Source organism: Dromiciops gliroides, chromosome 2 (assembly GCF_019393635.1).
Source record: "Dromiciops gliroides isolate mDroGli1 chromosome 2, mDroGli1.pri, whole genome shotgun sequence".
Taxonomy (NCBI): domain Eukaryota; kingdom Metazoa; phylum Chordata; class Mammalia; order Microbiotheria; family Microbiotheriidae; genus Dromiciops; species Dromiciops gliroides.
In genome coordinates this window covers 465,683,036-465,696,971 of record NC_057862.1, presented here as the reverse complement: position 1 = coordinate 465,696,971, position 13,936 = coordinate 465,683,036, and the positions used below count along the sequence as shown (strand labels likewise).

Here is a 13,936-nt window from a genome sequence, read left to right as displayed (position 1 = left end):
AAGCCAGTCAGTTGGCTGAGGTGTAGGGAGCTAGAGGGTAGTAAGGTGTTATCAGGCCTGAAAGTTAGGTTGTGGTTAGATGGAAAGGGCTATAAAATTCCAGAGAGGTTTGTTTACATTTCATCCTCCAGGCAAAAGGGAATCATTAAAACCTTCTGAAGCAAAGGAGTGACAGATTAAAATCACCCTTTATCTTGTTTTACAGACATTTTCTGTCTCCTCTACTAGAGTGCAAGCTCCTTGAGGACAAAGACTGTGTCTTTTAAAAAAAACATCTCTTGGGGCAGCTAGGTGGTGCAGTGGATAAAGCACCAGCCCTGGATTCAGGAGGACCTGAGTTCAAATCCGGCCTCAGACACTTGACACTAGCTGTGTGACCCTGGGCAAGTCACTTAACCCTTCATTGCCCTGAAAACAAACAAACCCCCCAAAACCCCATCTCTCTCAACAATTAAAATCATAACTAGGTGCTTGATAAATGATTGCTGAAGAGATTTCCCAGACTAGCACAAGCAATTCAATAAACCACATTTGTAATCCTAGCACTTAAGACACAACTACAATGAAGTGATACATGCCTCAGCTAAATATATCTCCTCTACTGTTATTTCAATTGTGTTTGAGCAGGATCCCACACTGAGTCGTTCTCCAAGGCAAGTACTATGGCTACAACCTCCTTTTTTTTCCTCCTATGCAGAATTCAGGCACTCGATAAATATATTTGGCTGACTAACTTTGACAGAGTTTGATGGGGTAAATAGAATAGCTCAAGTGACTGCACCTCATATTCCGGTTGATTGACCACTCCCTGTGACACCAAGGTCTCCGCATATTTCTGCAGCACAGGTTTTTGTTGTCTGATCTGCTTGTACATGAGGGGCTGAGTGAACATAGGTTCGTCCATTTCATTGTGACCATTACGTCGGTAACACACCTACATAGCAAAGGAAAGAAGTATCAGAAAGCTAAATTCTCTAGTTATGTTTGGAAAATAGTGAAACCTCAGCAAAAAACACAATGGGCTGGAACTCAGGACATTCTCATTTTTAGTCCCAATATCATAACCTTCCACAAGTCATTCAACCTTCTGATTCATTCCTCTCAATTAGGATATCCCTCCTATCTTAATTCTTAGGGATGCTTTGTGAGCTTAGAAAAAAAATGAAAATGCTTTAAAAACATACACCTTTTCTTAAGAGGAGAAGGTGACAAAAAATGGCAAGTCTATATTAGACAGGTCATGGAAAGAAAGGCAAGCTAATACATTGTTGGTGGAGCTCTGAAATGGTACAATTCTGGAAAGCAATTTGGAATTATGCAAATAAAGTGACTATAATATGCATGTCCTCTGAACCAGAAATTCCATTGAGCTTATACAATTATTAAGAAAAACATCTCCATATATAGTACTCTAAAATATTCATATCAGAACTTTTTATGATAGCTTAGAATTGAATACAAAGTAGATGCCCTCAATTGGTGAATGGCTAAACAAATTGTGGTACATAAACATAATGGAAATGGAATATTACTGTGCTGTAAGAAATGATGAGTGTGATGAATACAGAGAAGCAAGGAGATCTATATGAACTGATACAGACGGAAGTAAACACAACGAAGAAAACAACATACACAGTAACTACAACAATGTAAAAGGAAAAAATGACATGCCAAAAAATCAAAAGTAAATGTAAAATTATAAAGATCAAGTGAGACTCTAATGAAGACATATAAGACACCTGCAACCCACCCTTTCATGGAGGTGGGATGTCTACAAATGCTACACATTGCACATGGTTCTGGATTTGATTTATCACATGGAACAGCTCTCAGGGAAGAGGAATGGGAAAGGAGGGATACATGGGATACTATGATGATGTAAAGAAATAGAAAATATCAATAAAACTTATTTTAAAAACCAAAGAAGGCAATATGCTTAGTAAAAAATAACAGCTAACTGAGAGGAAAAGGACAATCTCATAATTAGCAATTTTCTATCACTTCAATGCTTCTGTTAGTCAGAAATAATAAGATGACTTGGCATATATATATATATATATATATATATATATATATATATATATATATATATATATATATATATATACTAGGAAGAAGTAGAAAATAGTCTATAAACTGGAGGCCATTGAGCCTGACATTCCTGGCAAAATCAACAGATGGCTGAGGAAACTTGAGGATTTAACCTGGAGAAGTGAAGACTAAGGTGTGTGTTCAGGGTTGGGGAGCCGAGATGGATGTGACAGTCTTTAAGTATATTTGAAGGGCTATCATAGGGAACAGTTTTGCTTGGGTCCAAAAGGTGGAAGTGAGGGCAATGGGTAGAGGTTGTGTGAGGGCAGATTTAAGTTTAATAACCATTTGGGCTATCAAAAAAGCATGAATGCCCTGGGAGGTTTCTCCTCATTAGGTCTTCAAGGGAAGGCTAGATGACCACCTGTTAAGTATGCAGTAAAGAGGATTCTTATTTAGGTATGGGTTGTACCAGATAACCTGAGGTCCCCTTCTAATTCTGAAATACAGTGACTTTTGAAGTAGATGAATATTCATAAGAATTCAATAATGGGAAAAATTCTGAGTTAGTAGATTCCCTTTTTCTTTCCTCTTAAACCATCACAAAAAGCCAAAAGCAAGAAAGTTAAGGAGATAAAGCATTAAGGCCCATGGCAGGATGATACAGAGCCCCAGAAGATCAATAACTGAATCTCACTGGTTACTTACCAAATCCACAACCACGTCCTTATGAAAAGTAGTCCGCCACTCAGCAGCCACATTGCACACATACATAACTGCTTCAGGGTCATCGGCATTCACATGGAAAATTGGTGCATTTACCACCCGGGCCACATCAGTAGGGTATGGAGAAGAACGGGCCATTCGGGGGTCTGTGGTAAAGCCAATCTGCAAGGACAATGGCCAGGCCTGAGTCACTGAGGATTCCCTTGCAATCATGTAAAGTAGCCTCATATTAACTCCATTATTATAATTTATCACCACCACCACCCACCACCACCACCACCATAATCTAATCCAGAGGTTACAAAGGTATGAACAATGGTAAGAAGGCCTACATACATTATACCTAAGAGGTAACAAACTATAGGAGTAGCAACTATAAGGATTACCTCAACCCAAGTAATTTCAAACTAACATTGTGATTCTCTTGTAACCAAACCCTACTGTAAAGTCTGGAAACCTGGCTGTAAATGGTAACATTATTTGGCTAAATGATCATTTATAACATTGTTACTATGGAACTGTTTCCAGGAATCGTGTTTTTCAAAAACTGCATTTTGCAACGCCAGCAAATGTCATCAGGCAGAGCATGTCTTTCTGTAGCGGAGAGAAAAAGGCCCAGGCTTGCCATAGCTGTCACCTGAGATGCCACGAGGAGCTATGGAAAGGGAGGTAGTAGAGTTTTCTAAACACTGCCCTCTGCTCATCATTATTAGCTCATTTTTCAGACAACTTTCACCCATATATTCAATGTGGCTAAACAAAGCACAGGGCTTTAGTAAAGGAGATCTCCCTCCCCCCCAGAGAAAACAAAACCGGGCTCAGAGGGATCTCCAGCAGGAGAACAATAGTCCCAAATGACCTTCAAGCTCTTCTCTCAGGCACAGAAAGAAGCACATTCACTGTGAAGCAGGTCTGTCTACTCCTGCCACAGTTCTTAAGGTCATAAAAAAGTTTATTCTGTTTTTTGTTGGAAGACCAGCATGAATGCCTGCCACTTAGAGAAGGGAGGTTTTTATACAAGACTGGGAATTATAAAGTATCTAAAGTTGTTTTTTAAACAATTTTCTCTTTCATTGTCCTTCTAGGGAGATAGGGTTGGATAGCAATTGATTAGAACTAAGCACACAGAAGAATTGCAGGTACTATCTGTGTGCCTCTGGGAAAGTAATTTAACCTCTCTGGGACTGCTTCCTCATCTAAAATGAGGGAGTTGGTCTAGATGACCTCTAAGTTTCCTTGTAGCTCTAAATCTAGGATCTTGTGAAGTGTCTGTTGAGTTGAAATTCAAATGGTTCAGTGATCTCATGATTGTGGGAACTACTGCCAATGAATGAATATTAAAATCAGAAAGACAGTATGGCACAGCAGGAAGACCTGGGTTCAAATACTCCCTCTCATACTTAATAGCTGTGTGACCAAGGGTAAGTCCCTTTACCATTCCTTAAGCTTCAGACAAGTCTTGAATAACAATAACAGCACGTAACATTTATATAAGGGTTACTATGTGCCAGGTACTGTGTATGCTTAGCACTTTACAATTATCTTATTTACTTCTCCCAGCTACCTTGGGAGGTGGGGACTATTATTATCCTCATTTGGGGCCAGCTAGGTGGTGTAGTGGATAGAGCACTGGCCCTGGATTCAGGAGGACCCGAGTTCAAATCTGGCCTCAAACTAGCTGTGTGACACTGGGCAAGTCACTTAACCCTCGTTGCTCCACAAAACAAACAAACAAACAAATAAATAAATATATTCTCATTCTACAGTTGAGGAAACGGAAACAAACAGGGCATGTGACTTGTCCATGGTTAAGTGTCTTAATGATGGATTTGAACTTGAGGCTTTCTGACTACAGGCCTAGTGCTCCATCCACTGAGTCACCTAGTTGTCCCTTGAAGAGAATAATTTATAGAAGACTGCAATCTGCATTGGTAGGAGTTCCCATACTGACAAAGTCACAAGTCTGATTGTTTTTTGACATATTTAAAGGTAACTCGTGTACTTCTACGGGAGAAGAACTGATAAGGTTGGCCAACCATGGATATAGCACCTCCAGCTTGGCTGTCATTCCTCAAGGATATAAATCACTCTATGGAATACAATGTTCTTCCTACATCCTGAAAATGGCCCGGATGGGCTACCATGGATATAAACAATCCCACTGGAATGAGATTAATTTTATCTATAAAGCAGACGAGAAATTCTTCAATGAAAGGAACAAAATCAATTCTGGATGAGAATGCAGCCACTACAAATCAGGGCAGAGAAATTCCCTTGCAATCATGTAAAGTAGCCTCATATCAACTCCATTATTATAATTTATAGTTCAACCATTTTGTATGGTCACACCTGCTTGTTACACCAGTAGAGAGGATGGAACACCATTGGGCAGGCAGGACTAGAGCCTTTCTGCTCTCTCATCCCTGCTGGATGGGAGATTTAATCACCAAAGCCTTTGATAACAGTGAAGACTGCAGCCACCACGGCTCAACCAGGAGAAAAGTTCAGATAGAACAATCCAGCCATTTTGGATTCTTTACACCCATTTTCTACCCTGTCCTAATTTTGTCATGGCTCATGACTCATGAGCTTCCTTTTGCTTTGAATGACCCTATTTCTCCGCATCCATTCCCCAGCCTACTGAAATCCTATTCCTGCTCTAAAGACCACCATATCCATGAAACCTTCCTTGACATCCTCAAACGGATTCTCTGTAGAGGACCCACCCAATATTCCAGACTTCCTCTAGGTTGTTTTTATTTTATTTTATTTTTCAAATTAACATTACCTGAAAAGCATTACAACAGTAAAGTGGTCTCCTAACTTTACTCCTGCCATATGACCTGCGTACCTCCTCTTCTAATCACTGATGACATCTCTTATGACACTTCTTGTGTATAAGTCATAGTTGGCAATATGTCTCAGCCTCTTTATGCCCACCACACTTTCCTCCATTGCCTTTCAGGTCAACTGTAATTTTGATTCTTAAAGAGATTGTGGCATTTCATGATTTATAGTCACATAGAATCACTGGTGCTGGTATAAAATAGATGAAATTTTATTGCAGGGAGCAGCTTAGGGCCACTAAAAATGCGTTACCTTTCCCCAAATGCACTGTGGACCACTCTTTCTTTTATTCAAGAGTCTATTTGCAGTATCTGACCAAGATATATGCACTGAGGGACCAGCTCAATGGCCTCTCCATCCAAAAGCATACTGAAGTTTGGACAAGAGGCATCCTTCAACCACCTATTTTTTCCTGTGTATATAGTTAGATTGAACTCAATTGTCTACCAACTTCATTTAGTTAAGGGCTTCTTTAATACTCTGAGCTTGATGAGACCAGCATCCTGACAGTGCCAAACACCTTTCATGAACATGTGTTCCTGTTTTATGCCTTGTTTGATACTGATAATCAGAAGAGCATTAAGCAAACTTATCTCTATTGCATCCATCAAAGTATTCTGTGTGAGTTATTGTAAATAGGCAGCTAGGTGGCACAATGGATAGAGTGCTGGACAAAGAGTCAGGAAGAACTCAGTTCAAATCTGGCCTCAGACACTTCCTAGCTGTATAACCCTGGGCAAGTCACTTAACTTCTGTCTTCCTCACTTTCTTCTTCTGTAAATTCGGGATAATAATAGCAGGGTTATTGTGAGGATAAAAGGAAATAATGTTTGTAAAATTATATATGTATGCTAGCTGCTGCTATGATTATTCTATGTCTAGGAGACACCTTGGAAGAGAGCTTTAGAGGCTGTATTCTGCTCCACTCAATCCAATGCTGCTTTATAATTAAGCAACAAGAAATAACAGTGGAATCTTCCTTTCCGTGCACCTTTCAGTCAAATGCACTACTGTAAAGATGTGATGGGCAGCACAACATTCTTGAAAGTCTGCCTGTTCTCATGTTTTTCATCAAGGATTCCTTTGACAGATGTGTAGATTATTCTTATAAAGATTTTTAGAGAAATGAAAAAGTAGGCACAAGACTAAACAAGTTATTTAGATTCTGTTGATTGCCTTTTGGGGGGGGGCGGCGGGAAGGTGCAGGCGTAAACTCATATATAACCGCCCCCAGCAATTTGGTATTTCCCCCCTTTAAATTATCTTGAGAATTAATCCCTCATTGCCCTCAAATTATAGCTCCTCCAGCAAGGCTTTCCAGATGACCTTCCGATCTTTGTCTCATTTGCTGCCATTTTCATTTCCCCACACAACACTTCTTATGCAGTTATCAAGTATTATTTTATAGAAGCTACCAGTCCTTGTGTCATGTTCCCCTCTTAGATTATTAATTCCATAAGGGCAGGAACACATCATAGCTCATCTCTGAATTCTGTCCCATTGCTAGCTCCTATCACAGGGCCCTCTCTGTGTGTAAAAGGCAGTGCTTTTTGTACTGAAATGAATTTGCAGAAGTTTCCTTCATTGCTACTGATTATATGATGCTTTCTGAACAGTCAAAATGCTTATGCTAGGGAATATAGCTAGATCTTCCAGTAAGGTTTTTGAACTTTAAAGGTTAGATAGGAAAAATCCATGTTACCTGATTGTTAACGACCACATGCACAGTGCCATGTGTAGTGTAGGAGGGAAGGTCACTCAAGTGGAATGTCTCATACACAATACCCTGCCCAGCAAATGCAGCATCTCCATGTATAAGGATGGACATCACCTAGAAGATATGTAAGATTAGGTAAATAGTGAATTCAGAGACACTAAAAATCCAGATGGAAAATTCTTCCCTTTAGGTCCTCAAAGTCTACAAGGATAGCGGAGGCTGATGTGGAATTTTTTTGGCAGTGAATTTAGAAAAGAACCAAATTTGATGGGTAGAGGATCCCGAGAAATTAACCAAGTTGACAAAAGGCAATTTAATGTAGTGTAAGGATAAAAGGCTGGCTTTGGAGTCAGTAAGACCTGGGTTTGAATCCTGCCTCTCACACATACTAGTTGGATAATCACATCATTTAGCCTGTCAGTGTTCCAGGATCAAAGACCAAGTTGCTGATTTACACTGGTGAAGGGCCTTTTCATGCAGAGTTCTCCTTACTGATAAAATCACAGACTTGGCCCACAGCTTTGAACTAAAAACAGTGTCACACTCAAACACAAAAAAAGGTTATCTTGGAAAGGAGACTAATGGGTAGAAGTGGCTACAGTGAGTGACATGCATAGACTTTGCTTTTTCGCTGACTGTAGAGACTTTTACAGGTTTTAGGACATGATGCCTCAAACTGTATTTACTTTGTGGATGGTTAAAAAATCACTATAAAAAGGTCATTAGTCAGAGTTTTTACCTTTTTAAGTTTTCACTTCTACCCACGCCCCCCCATCCTCTGTGCTCTATTTTTCGAGGTTGGTTTCCTACTTCATTTTCAGCTCTAGTCTCACTTCCTAATATTCTGGTAGCCTGGTAACACCTTAATGCTAGATCTCATCGCTCCTTGTGACCTTTTCTTGGTTCCTGGCCATGCTTCAGTGCTCAAACATCAGTAACTCATTTGTCATTACCATGGCTCCCCACACAGTAAGTAGCTGTAATTGCAGTCTCAGGGACATGATAAACAGGATGAAAAGATGTAATTACATACCACCCATGTAAATCTGATGGTAACTGTCCACTCTCTAAAGATTTATTTAGCATTGGGTCTCAAAATTGTGGTCTGCTGGGCATGAGCTGTGCCTATGTTTGCTACATTCTGGCATTTCAGAAATGTCTTCAGATAATAAAAATCCCCAAGGCTGCATAAACACTGAGCCAAATTTGGTCAGGACTCACAAATTCTGCACAAGGTTACATAATCTTTCATGTGTACTGGGTGACATTATGTAACAGACATACCCCATGTTTCAGATTTCCTAATGGTAAAAAAATCCTCAAAATTCCCTGGTAGATACAGAGCAGTAGCTACTAAAAAGGAGGTACAGGCAGGGGTATAAGGTGAGACAGGGATGTGGAGTTACCTATGCATGGAAGGGAAAAGCAGGTAATTCAACTGGTATGTGTGAGTGTGTATGGGGGGAGGAGGTACTGGGGAAGATAAGAATGGGACTGCTGGGAAAGAGGATGATGGCAGAGAGAAGGGAATGGAAGGATGGTAGAACAGTTGCTATCAACATAAATGATTCAAACTCTGACTCTCCAGGGTTGTTTCCTTTAAAGTTTTAGTGGTGATGCCTTGTTTTTACACAATAATCATTTCCTGGTACGTCCTCCCCACCCCAAGCCCACATCCTGAACCAACTTGTACAGTGAGGGGTGCTGGATGTGGATCCTGGTTCAAAATCTTGGCTATGCCACTCACTACACCTTTGTGACCTTTGGCAAGTTACCTCACTTGTAGAGTTCTGTTTCCTCTTCTGTAAAATGAGGAGTTTGGATCAGATGACCCTTGAGGTTCCTTCTAGGTCTAAATTTATAAGCTAGGAATAAAACCAACAGACAAGAGTAACCTCCTGTCTGGGTGAGCATCATTTTACCCTGGTGTCCTCTAGAATTTCTTAGGAGAGAAAACTATAGGTGTCCAACTGCAAAATACAGTATAATTTGACCAGGCCTCAAATCATTCAACAAAAATCTGGAAAATGTACACTCCCCATGGTGGTGGCAGCTGTCTCGAGGGGAAGAGGGGAATAGACAGATTGGCAAGTTTCCTTTTTCCTCTTTCTATCCCCAGTGCCTGCTATAGAGTAGGTGCTTAATAAGTGCTTGTTGACTTGCTAGGGTTCAAATGGAAGCTTATTTTTGGATTAGAGAAGACAGATGATTTTTAAGTGTTTATTCTTTGTTCATCTACTGTGTGTTACTCACAATCTTGCTATTTTTCAGGGATAGTGGAATGGATTGAGGAGAATTTCTTGATTCTAAGAAAGATGTGCAATGCAATTTGCTTTTTCCTTTTTTCAAAGAAGATTTTATATAACACGTTCCTTCCCTCTGCCCAAACAGGATGGGCCGAACATCTTGTAGTCAATGCCAGGTAACTAAAAGGACAGAGGAAAGTCTTTGGCCACTGAGCAAGAGGCAGAGAAACTAGGATTTATCTCCCTTCAAAAAGCCTCCAGCCTAGTCAGGCTCCGAGAAAAGCCTTTGGGGTGGTAGCTGTGTTCTAAAGCTTTAGAGCCATTTCTTTACTTTTGGATGCTCTATGGCCAGCAAGTCTGTGTTCTAGTTTCATTTCCTGTCTCACACAGTATTGATCACAGGCCATTCATTTAAATGATATTAACCTTTACTAGTACTTTCTACTGTTCTTTCATTATTATTTCTTCTCTTCCATGACTTCTGAAATTACTTTGTATATATCCTACATTCTTCCTGATCAACATTTCATACCACCCCAAATATAACTTGATCAGATCCAGCACTCATTGAGTGTAGAGACAATTTCATTTTTCTCAGCACCTGGGACTTAGTAGGTACTTAAATAAATGCCATGAACTGATTTGTGCATTATTATTAGTTTTTTTGTGGGGCAATGGGGGTTAAGTGACTTGCCTGTGGTCACACAGCTAGTAAGTGTCAAGTGTCTGAGGCCGGATTTGAACTCAGGTACTCCTGAATCCAGGGCTGGTGCTTTATCCACTGCATTACCTAGCTGCCCCTTGATTTGTGCATTATTAATCTAAGTCTGAAGAGGGAGCATGCTGCAGTGGAAAAACTGCTGGATTTGGAGTTATGAGGACCTGGGTATGAATCTCTCAGCTAAGCTCGCCCTTCTGGGCCTTGATTTCCTTAACTGTAAAATGCAGATGCTGGACTAGGAGATCTCTAAGGTGGCCTTCTATCCTTAAATCTTATGACCCTAATTTGTGGCTGGGCTCTAATTTCTTATTCTTCCCTTCTTTTTGAGCCTTTATTCTTTCTCCTCTCTTCTGTCTACTGTCACTATCCCATTTCCAGACCGTCACTATTTAAACTACTCCGACAGCCTCCTTACCAGCCTCAAAGACTCCAGGCATATATCACTGCCAGATTAATCTTTAAAAAAGGGGCAGCTAGATGGCACAGTGGTTAAAGCGCTGGCCCTGGATTCAGGAGGACCTGAGTTCAAATCCAGCCTCAGACACTTAACACTTACTAGCTATGTGACCCTGGGCAAGTCACTTAACCCCCATTGCCCCGCAAAAAAAAAAAAAAATCTTTAAAAAAACACTTTTACTCAGGTATGGTACAGTGGAAGTAGCGATAGCTCTAGAGATGAGGGCCTGGGTTAAAATTCTACCTCTGAATTGTGTGAACTAGCTGTGTGCCTGTTTTATTGTCTTTCTAGCCTGATACTACTAAGCACTGAGCCTTGCACATTGTAGATAGTCAAATATTTGTTGAATAAATGGATCTTAATAACCTACAATAGATAACTAACTCCCTTTGAACTGTTAAGTAAAGGCCCATAGCCTTAATATGGTTCTTCAGAAGCTGAGTCTACCTTCTCAGATGAATCTGATCTCCTATTTCCTAAGGTGAAGCCTTCTGTTTTGGGTTGGCTGGCCTCCTTGCTGGCCTGCCCACACATCACCTCTGTTCATGCTCTCCACATTCCTTCCCCTGCAAAGGCCTTTCTTCTTCATCTATTACAGTCCTATTCATTCTTCAAGGCCCAGCACAAACTCACACTTTTAAAAAATTGGTAACAAGAAAATTTATTCTATTCTGCTGAAATAGGCTTGAATGCCTTTTACTTCCTCGTCAAACTCCTTTAGCTGCTACTAACTTTGAGTTTTCTCCTCTTCAGGGATGTTTATGTAAGGTGAGAAGGGAAAAATAGAGAAAGAAAGGGAAAGAGAAAAGGAGATGGGGGAGAGATAGAGAAAGGGAAAGAACAGAAGGGGAGATGGAGAGTGTGTACACATCTGAATTTCTCTAGAAGCCTCATGTTCCCTACATGTAAAACAGGGATAATATCATACCTGTCCAATCTACCTTACAGAGTTGGGGTGAGGCTCCAATTAAGTAGAGAGCTTTGCAAACTTTAAAGTGCTACTTGTCGGGGCAGCTAGGTGGCATAGTGGATAAAGCACTGGCCCTGGATTCAGGAGGACCTGAGTTCAAATTCGGCCTCAGACACTTTGGACACTTACTAGCTGTGTGACCCTGGGCAAGTCACTTAACCCTCACTGCCCCACAAAAACAAAAACAAAAGAAATGCTACTTGTTATTTTCTATAGGTATAGAAAAGAGAAACACCACATGTTTTTGGAGGGCTGTCACTTTGGGATGAAACATCTAAACTTGGGATGGATGGTTATTCTCCTTGGGATTTTGGTTAGGGTTTGGGAATTCCTGAAATTCAAATTTTTTCAAGTGCTAAGAAGTACCTGACAAGCTTCAAGTTATTTCTAAAGAGAAAAAAACATGATCTAGAGAGTTTCATGTTCTATGAGACATGGAAGAGATGGGACCCTGAGCCCAACTATGTGGTTCTGTCAATCCTATTCACAGTTATCATCTTCTAAGGAACTATACCTTCTTTCCTTCAGTATCCCCACAATAAAACTGCTCAGCTTTGGTTTTTCCCATAACCACTGGGTCAGCAGCCTCTAGATGAGAAGGGTTGGCCACTAATGACAGCGTGATGTTTCTGTCCGTTACTCTGTTAATCCTCCGGTGATACATGCCCAAGTGATACTTCACATCTCCAGAACCCTAGATACACCAAGAGTTGACAGAACAAAGTCAGTTTGTCGCTGGAAAGTTAAAATTGGTTATTGTCCAGAAAGTAGTTATTCGATGCCTCCTTTCTCACTCCCAGTCTCCTATTCCCCTACAGCAGTGGTGTCAAACTCATACAGAAACGAAAAACTTCCCTTCGTTACTCTAGAATACAGATCCTCCATAACACAGGTGTCTTGGCAAGAGGTGTTAAGTTTTGGCAAGTGGCTGAATCAGATTAAAACATGGTTGGGAAATATTTGGGGCAGGCTAGGTGGCACAGTGGATAGGGCACTGAACTTGGAATCAGGAAGATTCATCTTCATGAGTTCAAATCCAGCCTCAGATACTTTCTAGCTGTGTGCCCCTGGGCAAGTCACTTAACCCTGTTTGCCTCAGTTCTTCACCTGCAAAATCATTTGGAGAAGGAAATGGCAAAACCACTCCAGTATCTTTGCCAAGAAAACCCCAAATGGGGTCACAAAGAGCCAGGACATGATTGAACATAATGAGAAATATGTAACAAAATAAGTAAAAAGAAAAGGCAATATAGACGTTAATTTGTGGTTTTCTCAGGGATCTATTTCTATTTGAGTCTGACACCACTGTTCCATACCAAAGTTGTGCTAGCAACTGCAAGAGGAGCAAAGGACAGCACATCAAGGCATTTAACCTGGTAGTCCAGCTCTGCTTATTATGCAGCTACTTTGCCTTTTCAGGACAGTCTTTTGCTGCTGTCCTTTTTATTCTTCATTCTCTAACATCACCTACCCACCACCCATTTTACCAAAAGGTTAATAGATATGACACTAAGGATTGGCCAAACCAGTCCTAAGGGAAAGGTGGGCAGTAGTGTTTTTAGACTAAGCCTTGTTTACTACCTACAAACCAGAATACTCCATGCACTTTCTCCTAGGGAAACCTTAGTAAAGAAAACAAGCTTGTGACCTAGTCTCAGTAGATAGAAGTAACTCCACAAACCAGGCCTCAAGAAACTTCCTTGGCAGTCCTGGAGTGCTATTAAGTTTAGTGGATGCCAAGCTCCAGTGAAAGCAGGACAAGTGACTCACCTCATCAGCCGCCTCCAATTTTGAATCAAATTGACAGAAAATCTGCTCCAGTTCCTTCCTGATCACATTTGCAAGTACATTCAGGCGCCCTCTGTCACACACACACAAATAAGGTGATCAGCAGACCTGTACCTGACAGGAGTCCCTGAGTCCAGAAAGGAAAGCCACTCCTGCATTCAAGCTCTGCTCAACCTGCAGGTCCTCTTCCTTCTGCCCCCACTGAACACTCATGGTACCCAACCACTCTTCACTTGATGGCACAGGCATAATAACTATTGGGGGAGGGGGAGCTGTCTGAAAGAGCAGCCAGTCACCATCTCCTGGCAGCCTGAATTTCTACTTTGTTCAGGGGGTGGACATGAAGAGTACTGTCTCAGGCTGTGGTTTTCAACTTTCCAGCCACCCATTCAGGTGTTATTCTCCATATTCTCTTTTCTGTCTTCCCAACACT

General features: G+C 40.9%; 1 protein-coding gene across 4 annotated transcripts in view; it reads right to left on the bottom strand.

Annotated features, from left to right (window-relative positions):
• OGDH (oxoglutarate dehydrogenase) overlaps positions 1-13,936 on the bottom strand; it is a 99,159-nt gene that overhangs the window by 16,479 nt on the left and 68,744 nt on the right. For all 4 annotated transcript variants that reach the window (XM_043990182.1, XM_043990184.1, XM_043990181.1 and 1 more), the window contains 5 exons: positions 13,486-13,576; positions 12,230-12,409; positions 7,307-7,435; positions 2,740-2,919; positions 782-934 (listed from right to left, as the gene is read on the bottom strand). In XM_043990182.1, the coding sequence (XP_043846117.1) occupies positions 782-934; positions 2,740-2,919; positions 7,307-7,435; positions 12,230-12,409; positions 13,486-13,576 (733 nt within the window). The remainder of the gene's footprint in view (positions 1-781; positions 935-2,739; positions 2,920-7,306; positions 7,436-12,229; positions 12,410-13,485; positions 13,577-13,936) is intronic.